Source organism: Cicer arietinum, chromosome 2 (genome assembly GCF_000331145.2).
Source record: "Cicer arietinum cultivar CDC Frontier isolate Library 1 chromosome 2, Cicar.CDCFrontier_v2.0, whole genome shotgun sequence".
Classification (NCBI taxonomy): Eukaryota; Viridiplantae; Streptophyta; class Magnoliopsida; order Fabales; family Fabaceae; genus Cicer; species Cicer arietinum.
Genome location: NC_021161.2, coordinates 14,189,777 through 14,199,554, shown reverse-complemented (window position 1 = coordinate 14,199,554; position 9,778 = coordinate 14,189,777). Strand labels below are relative to the sequence as shown.

At 33.5% G+C, this 9,778-nt stretch overlaps 1 protein-coding gene across 1 annotated transcript; it reads left to right on the top strand.

Annotated features, from left to right (window-relative positions):
* Positions 1–8,148: 8,148 nt before the first annotated feature.
* LOC101498927 (uncharacterized) lies at positions 8,149–8,655 on the top strand. The gene has a single exon (XM_004515634.1). The coding sequence runs from the start codon at positions 8,149–8,151 to the stop codon at positions 8,653–8,655; it is 507 nt and encodes a 168-aa protein (XP_004515691.1).
* Positions 8,656–9,778: the final 1,123 nt, after the last annotated feature.

Here is a 9,778-nt window from a genome sequence, read left to right as displayed (position 1 = left end):
AGTATAACAAACATAACTTGCATGCCAAACACTTTAATGCAATGCGTATATGCCAAAATGCATGATTCCAGAATTCCAAACCAAAACCCTCCTCGAAGGGCGTAAATCATAATTGTACAGCCTCTCACAGACCAGTACTAATTACCTAGGTGCAATCTCTCACGGATCAGCATGATTTACTAGCGTGCAGTCTCTCACAGACTAGCACGGCATACAAGAGTGCAGTCGCTCACATACCAGCACAATTTACTAGCATGCAGTCTCTCACAGACCAACACGATTTTCTAGAGTGCAATCGCTCACAGATCAGCACCTTCTAGAGTGCAATCTCTCACAGATCAGCACGACGCGACAATCCCCGCAAGGATAAGATGAACCAACAATTCACATGGCATCATCCCGTGGCCCATCATGGTCACCACTATCACCATGGCCCCATCGCGGTGACTATGTACTATGGAATGCATGAGCATACTCTAACTCTTTTCACCATAATCATTAAGTAAATGCAGCTATTAAAAGATTCCCCATTTTTAATACTCATTTAACACTAATGATTTTTCAAACACAACACAGAGCATACTCAAACATATTTATTCACACCAATTAAATTTCCACAACCACACATAAATCACAACTCCAAATTCCATTCACACCTAAATTGAATTAAATTTATTTTCCACCAAGTCACACATAAATTTCTTCTCAAAAATTCATAATATTAATTATGAACACATCAATTTCACCAAACATGAATCACCAAAATTTCCAAACATTAATCACCCATATTCAATCTCCAAAATTTTCAACCATAAATCACCACTACAACATTAATATATCAGAGTTCTCCCCACCGCTAACTCAGTGCCAACGGTCTCGATTCATTTTCGAGACTCAAGGAGCTAACTACATAAACATAAATATTTATAACAATTTGTTCACAATAAAATTAATTCACACACAACAAAATTCTTAAAATTAAATCTTTCTCACACACCAAACTTTTAAAACCAAATAATCTATATTATCTACTTAAAACTAAATTAAACAAATATTATCCAAATTTCACATACACACACTCGACTATTAAAGCACCGAAATTTTTGAGTTAATAAAATACTCTAAACTTTTTTTTTTCTTTTTAAACTCAATCAAAGAGTAATTAAAAGAGTAATATTTTAAACTCTAACCATTTTTAATTTCAATCTATCTTTTTGCTCAAACTCTTTAACTTAGTTAAAATTTGAACTTTTTTACAACTTTAACAACGCTAATTTTTTTTGTAGAATTTCAATTTCAGATCAAACTCATTTATTTGAAAATAACTCATTACGTAACTCAAACTCATCAAATTTAATTAATTCAATATCCACAAAATCCACACCTAAATCACATCTCAAAGGTTCATAATAATAATTATGAACATATAAATCAAACCAAATATGGATCACCACAAACCACACCTCAAAACACACCAAAAACAAATCCCACTAATTCCCACATAAACAAATTAAATTCATTTTCAACAAATTCACACATCAAATACATCAAATTTCTTTTCCACAAAATCACAAATAATGTCCTAAATGCAAACTAAAAGTTTGGAAGGAGCCCTTACCTTAACGATAGCTCTAACACGCGATTACGGTACCGTAATTAATTCTGGTAAAATTTAAGTTTGTGATGTCGCGTCAAAAACTAGCTCACTAGCACCGCAACGTGGCAATGAGCAACTTTCTCTTCTGTCACTTCTCGAAACGAAACTTAGATCTAAGAGAAAAGTGAAGGTTTTTAGTGTTTGTGGGTTTTGAAAACAAAGAAAATTTAGAAACAGAGAAGGAGGAAGAAAAGAAATCTCGCGAGGCTGAGAAACGTGAATCTGTTTCTTGCTTTTTCCTTTCTTAAGTATGTATATATACATATATATATATATATATATATATATTAAAATAATAATAATATATTATAATAATAATAATAATAATAAATATCTAAACAAATATCTAGATATTTATAAATATTTAGATATTTTTATAAAAATCATCATTACGCATGTCACCGCACATCACATCACAAACCACTTTTTCAGAAAAATATCTACTTTCGCCGTAATTCAATGGGCAGATAAATTTATCTGAAAAATGTTGCATCACAGAAAAAAAAAATTCGACAAAAGATTCACCATAATTAAATAAAATTATTCGTCGACGAATAATTTTAATCGAGTCTCCAAAAAGATATTTTTGGCATTTAACAAACAAAATACCATAAAATTGGCTAAAAAGCCTCAGAAATTCAACACAAAATTCTCCAAAATACATAAATTAGAATTTAAAATTAAGGGTCTTACAAGAAGTATCGTAGGACCTTACTAATGGCAATCGCTCAGGGTGGTGATGGTGTAACACTCCAAATTTTATAATAAACTATTTTATTAATGAAATATGATTTTAAATAATTAATTTGGTTTTAAAATTATTTTAGAATACATGTTAATAAATTTTGTGATTAGTTTTTGTTATATGGGTGCTTTAGATTATGTGCTACTTTTATACATATTGAACTACATGAGCAATCTAAATACAAATATTATATTTTATATATTTTTCTAAATAGTATTTTCGTGTAATATTTTAATGAATGAGATCTTAGAAGATTTTACGTGTATATACTCCTACCAAATTAATATAATATTTTTCTGTGCGTTTGACTGATATTAAATATGCACATAGTTATATTTCAATTATTTATAACTATTTTCTTTTTTAGTTATCTTTTTATAAATAATTATCTTGAGATAGAATTGATATTGTGTTAGATTTTGTTTATTTTTATATACTTGTTATGACATTGTGATTTTATGTATATTTATTATGATTCAGTAATTAATATAAAACATTGATGTTATATTTCTTTATTTTATAATTTTGACTATTTTATAATATGCAGGTATTAATATAATGTGAGTGTTTTGAGAAATAAATATAATTGTAGAGATTATTTTGAATGTGAGAGTTTCAATTATTTATAATTTTTTTATATTGATTATTTTAATTACTCTAATTTATAAAATATTAGTAATGTTTTGAAAATTAATTGATGTTTGGAAGAGTATTAAAAATGAGATTAAGTAACAATGGGTTTTGTTTTAGCAAAATAAAAATAATAATAGTAAAACATTAAATAAATAAAGGGACCAATGGGTTTGACCCATGTATGATAACTCAAATTATGTTGATAAAAAAAAAAAGGGAGCTTCAGCAGCTAATTTACCGAAACGATTTTCTCGCAAAACATGCAGTAAACGAGTCATTAAGAGATTCCCCATTCTTAATACTCATTTACCGAAACGATTTTCAAAAACGATAGTTAAGTAACCGAGACATTAAGAGATTCCCCATTCTCAACGCCCAGTTAACTTAAACATTTTCCTCAAATACACATTAAGTAAACCGAGGTATTAAAAGATTCCCCATTTTTAATACTCGTTTAACTCTAATGGTTTTCAAATTCCACAGAAACAAATTCAAACATACTTTCACATTCAAACCATAATTCACAACAACCACACCAATTAACAAACATCAAGTTTCATTTACCCATAATCATACGCAATGACATTCAAATTCATTTACCACGAAACATTCATCACTATAAACAAAACCTAACTCTAAGGTTTTTACCCATAACGCACTAGTTTGGTTTTTCCCCAAATCGATACATTAAGCCCTAACAAATTCCTTCCCACACAACCACAGATAAGTCCCTAATGCAAACTAGAAGTTTGGAAGGAGCCCTTACCTCAAAGTTAGCTTTATCGAGTGTTTCCGGTTCCGCGAGAAATTCCGGTAAAATCTCCGCTTGCAACGCCGCTTCCAAAGTAGTGCACTAGCACCGTAGCACGGAGGTGAGCAACTTTCCCTTCTATCTCTTCGAGAAAAGAGGTTTGGATCTAGGAGAAACGGAGGGGTTTGTGTTTGGATCTCAAAAACCGTATTTCTTCGTTTTCGAATCAAAGAGGAAGAGTGGAGTTACGAAAACCTTGATCTAACTCATACCCAACCTTGGGTCACTAGCTTTGAAGAAAGGAAGCAACGAAAACGAAGAATGGAGAAAGGATGGATTTTTGGTTAAAGCTCACGTGAGTGCAGAGAGGAAGAAGATGGAAAATTCAATTTTCCCTCATTTCTATTTCTTTCCTTTGCTTTTCCTTTCTTCCTTTTTCCTTCCTTCCTTTATATACTATTTTCTTTTCCTTTTCCTTCCTTCTAGTTTTCCTTTCTTTTTCCCTCCAAGCAAACATATGAATATAAAATAAATATAACTTAACAAATATCTCAAAATCTAGATATTTATTAAATTACCGTTTCACCCGAAACGCCTTAAATTAACCGTAAAGTATTTTCCGCAGTTAAATTCAATTTATTTATCGACGAGAAATTCTAATTGGCATCGAAATATCTTTTTGATTATAAAACTCCAAAATATTATTAACTTTGGCTTAAAAGCCTCCGAGCCAAAATCCAAAATATACCAAAAATACATAAAAGGTACTTTAAAATTATGGGTCTTACACAGCCCTTCCTGATAATTTGCTGCAATTCACAAGGATTATAAGAGAAACAATGTTCCATATGGTATGGTTTTCTCCAAAAATTTCAAGCATTTTCAAATTCCTTTGTTGACTGAAACTTCCAATATTAAGATATCATAATTCTCATCCAAGAACATCTCCTATATGAAACAAATTCCCACCTACCCACCCTCACCAAAATCTACCTTCAATCCGTCTACCACTAAAAGGAAAAGATATGCACGCACCTCTGCTGTCAACACCAATATTGAGCAGTGCTCACCTCAAGAACGTTCTTCCCCTCCCCAACATGCTGAAAACATTCTTCATTTCCTACTATTCCACAAAATTTGAATCCTATCCTCGATCAAGTCTCTCCTACAGCTTCTACATTTCTACCTTTCACCAATCCATCATCTCAAGGTGATTAATCTGTTTCCTCTACTTCAAATTTTGCACACCTCTCTAATGTCACCAGCATTTGTGTTGCTATAAAAAACAACTTCCTTCATCTTAGGAATAAACCAATATTTGGTTTTTCCATATTAGCACACAGTTGGCCCATATGTGCCTCATCATTCCACTCCTAGAAACTCTCTTCCTCACATTGATGCCTCATTTTCCACCCTATCCACATTTTGTACCACTAATGCTCCATCCCAAAATACTCCTCTATCCACTCCAATTGAAAATGAACAATGTCCTTCTTAAAGGACCAAAACAGAAAGGGAAACATCTAAAACATATAAGACAATCCTCGAGTCTTTGCTTGCACTTCAAACTATCATAGCTATGCAAGCTCATCAGGAGAAAAAGAAAGCTATTTTGCAAGACTATATGGCTACCTAGCTTACTCCCAAGCTTTGACTTGAGCCTCCCATGCCTAATCCTTCTCCAACTATTCCATACATACCTCAGTCGTCCTTGTCTCCATCATTTGAGAGGTCTTCACCTTCTTTGTCTTTGATTTAGCTTTAGATTAACTCTCCTATTTCTTTTTTCCATGACAAAAGGGGATAAGTTATTTAGATTTTAAGTAAGATCATAAGTTCTTTTTGTATGACTACTTTTGTATTCTTTTTTTTTTTGAACCACCTTGTAATGACCAAAAAATTTATTGTTATATCAATGAAAAATAATTATTTGGTTCAAAGGATTAGCACATATTGAGGGGGAGTTTTTACTAAAATGCTCTCTTAATTATTAGTAGAATCCAAATTAAAATCTGAATTAACATTTGTTGTCATCATCAAAAAGTGAGAGATTGTTGAGACAAAATCCCAAATTAATGTTTTGATTATAATTAAACAAAAGGTTAATTAAGACTTCTAATTATGATTATAAGTGTTTTGGTATTTAACATGTGTATTTAAGTGTGTTAAAACAAGATACGTACCAAGCATTACAAAGCAAATCTCATTAAAATCATGAAAGAAAAATCAGTAAAATGAAGAACATTCTTGACACATCTTTGGAAAATGAAGAACGTGCTCCACATCTGACATAAACAAGAATGATCAGATTTTTATGTAAAAGATTAGTTCCATGAAGTGTTTATCCATTTCATATCTTCATTAGAAATATACAAGGATCAATCTAAGCAAGAATTATTCCAGAATTTGAAGGCCGAACACTTTGCTTCATAAAGTGCATAAAGCAAGATCACTCTCGAAGTCAAGCAAGTGCAAGTACAATCTGATAGGCTTACTTGTTGAACCCCCAATTCAAATAGGCCTAGTCACATTTGAAATCACGTTTCATGTGATGGATATTATACCCACCTATAGTTGCTTGTTGGGAAGGCAATGGGTCCATTCTGTCGAGGTAGTGCCATCAACCTAACATCAAAAGCTGGAATATATGGTAAATGACCAATTGGTAATCATGTCAGGAGAAGAAGACTTGTTGGTGAGTAAGTTTTCCACCACATCTTATATTGAGACAACAGAAGAAACTCTAGAGATTGGCTTCCAAACACTAGAAATCATGGACATCGCTTACGTCGAGACGACACATATAGAACCACATGTGTCAAACGCTGCTATTATGGTGGCTAAGTTCATGTTGAGTAGAGGACACCATCCATGGCACGAGTTAGGGAAGAATGAAGAAGGGCTCAAAGAACTGGTGGAACTCCATAAGAATAGAGATAAGTGTAGTTTAGGCTACAAACCTACCAAGGCTGACAAACGAAGATTGGTCAAGAGAAAAAAGATTAGCTCGAATTGGAAATTGAGAGCCAAGAATTGAAAGGATCCCTATCTGTGACATCCAACAAAGTTTCCAAAGTGTAAGACCAACAAGTGAGATCCATATTGCAGCAGCTAGAGATTACATGTTCATTGAGGATGCTAATTGGATTCGTCCATGTGGTTTAGGAGCAGAAATCAAGAATTAGAAAATATTTAAGTTGCCTATAATATTTAATGCAATTTCCATGTAATTCTAAAAGCATCCTTATAGTTACTAAGACCTTAAGATGCTTCATTATATTTAGGATGGACACAATTTTCTTTTGCCAATACTTTGAATTTCAATAAATGCATTCTTATTTTGTATTCTTATTGTTCTTTCTTACCGCTCACATATTTTAACATTCGTTCGGCAAAATTGTTCTTTTTTTTCCTCCTTATCCTAGCCTTGAATCTTGCAGATTTGGGAATAGTTCATTCACAAATGATTGTACTAAGATCTCGTTGCATAATTTTGACCATCTTGTTAGTCAGGCAGAAAAAGATAGTGAAGAATATTATGAACCTCCTCTAGAGTTGTTAAGATCGGTAGAACAGGAAGCCAATGGTATAATGCCCTATGAGGAACCAATAGAAATGATTAATCTAGGGACAGAAGAAATAAAGAAAGAAATTAAAGTCGGCACCATCTTAAAGAAATAAGTGTATCACGAACAAATCCAACTCCTACATGAATACAAAGATGTTTTTGTCTGGTCATATATATCAGGATATGCCTGGATTGGATACTAGCCTAGTGGAGCATAAGTTGTCCTTAAACCCCGATTTTTCTCCGATCAAGCAAAATTATCCCCAATGGATAGCCAATATCGTAACGGTGCCGAAAAAGGATGGCAAAGTTCGAATGTGTGTCGACTATAGGGACCTTAACAAAGCCAATCCTAAAGATGATTTCCTGTTACCTCACGTTGATATTTTTGTTGACAATACGGCTCGCCATTCACTATTTTCTTTTATGGATGGTTTCTCTTGGTATAATCAAATTAAGATGTCAGCTGAAGATATGGAAAAAACCACTTTCATAACCCCTTGGGGAACATTTTGTTACAAAGTAATGCCTTTTGGTCTGAAGAATGTTGGGGCGACCTACCAAAGAGCTATGGTAACCCTGTTCCATGACATGATACATAAAGAGGTAGAATTGTATGTAGATTATATGATTGCTAAGTCACAAACAGAATAAAAACATGTTATTGATTTAAAGAAACTCTTCAAAAGACTTAGAAAGTTCAATGCTAATTCCCAGACGAATGCATCATGGTTTTGTTTGAAGAATACGATAATGGAAAATAGACCTTGTTTTTCAACGGGGCCTCAAACATAATGTGGCATGGGATTGGGGTTATTTTAATATCTACCAAAAAACAGTTCATGCCTATCACAACAGGCTTGTATTTTGATTGTACCAATAATATGGCAGAATATGAAGCTTGTGCCATGGGAATTTTGGTGGCTTTGGAATCAAAAGTGAGAGTTCAGGAAGTATATGGAGATTCAGCCCTAGTCATTAATCATCTTAACCAAGAATGGGAAACTCAAGATAAGAAGTTAATACCTTATTTTACCTACATAAAAGAATTGTCTTTACAATTTGACAAAATCACTTTTCACCATGTCCCTTGTGAAAACAATCAATTGGCTGGTGTTTTGGCTACTTTATCCTCGATGTTTCAAATAATTCGAAATGATGAAATCCCACCCATTAAAATGGAGAGTCGAGATCATCCTACCTACTGCCACATAGTGGAAGAAGAAACTGATGAGAAACTGTGGTATTATGACATCAAACATTATCTTATAAATAGAGAATATCTTCCCAGAATATCATGAGAAAAGAACTATGAGACGATTAACCACGAGCTTTTTTGTGAATGAAAATATTTTGTATAAGAGGAATCATAATATGGTACTCCTTAGACGTGTTGATGTCAATGAGGCGAAAGAAATTCTACAAGATGTCCACGATGGCTCTTAGGGGATCCATATGCATGGGAACGCCATGTCTAGAAAGATTCTTCGGGTCGGCTATTACGGGCTCACCCTAGAAAAAGATTGTTTTAATTATGTAAAGAAAGCAATAAATGTCAAATATATGCTGATAATATCCACGCCCCACCAATGCCCCTGAACACCCTTTAAGCGCTCTGGTCGTTCTCAATGTGGGGCATAGATGTCATCAGAATGATCGAACCGATATTGCTTCATCTTGGTGGCAATCAATTACTTTATCAAATGGGTAGAGGTCGCTTCGTACGACAATGTAACAAAAAATGTGGTAGTCAAATTCATAAAAAGGGAGTTAATATGTCGTTTTGGCCTATAAAGCAAGATCTTCACTAACAATGCCACATATATGAATAACAAAATGATGGATGAATTGTGTGCCACCTTTAAAATTCAACACTACAACTCATCCCCGTATTGATAAAAAATGAATGGCGCAGTTGAAGAAGCAAACAAAAACATCAAAAAAAATTATTCATAAAATGGTTGAAACATACAAAGATTGGTAATAGATGTTATCGTTTGCACTACACGGCTATCACACTTTGATACGCACTTCAACTGTGGCAACCCCTTTCTCCCTACTATATGGAATAGAGGATGTGCTACCCATTTAAGTAGAAATCCTCTCGCTAAGAGTATTAATGGAAGCCAAACTAGAGGAGTCGGAATGGGTACAAACACGTTTCAACCAATTGAATTTAATTGAAGAAAAAAGGTCGGCGATCTTATGCCATGGGAAATTATATCAGAAAAGACTGAAAAGAGCGCACGAGAAAAAATAAGTCCTCGAGAATTCCGGGAAGGAGATTTGGTGCTAAAAAAGATCTTACCCATTTAAAAGGATTATCGTGGGAAATGGACCCCTAACTATGAGGGTTCATACGTCGTGAAGAAAGTTTTCTCAGGTGGAGCTTTGATCCTCACGAATATGGATGGAAAAAATTTA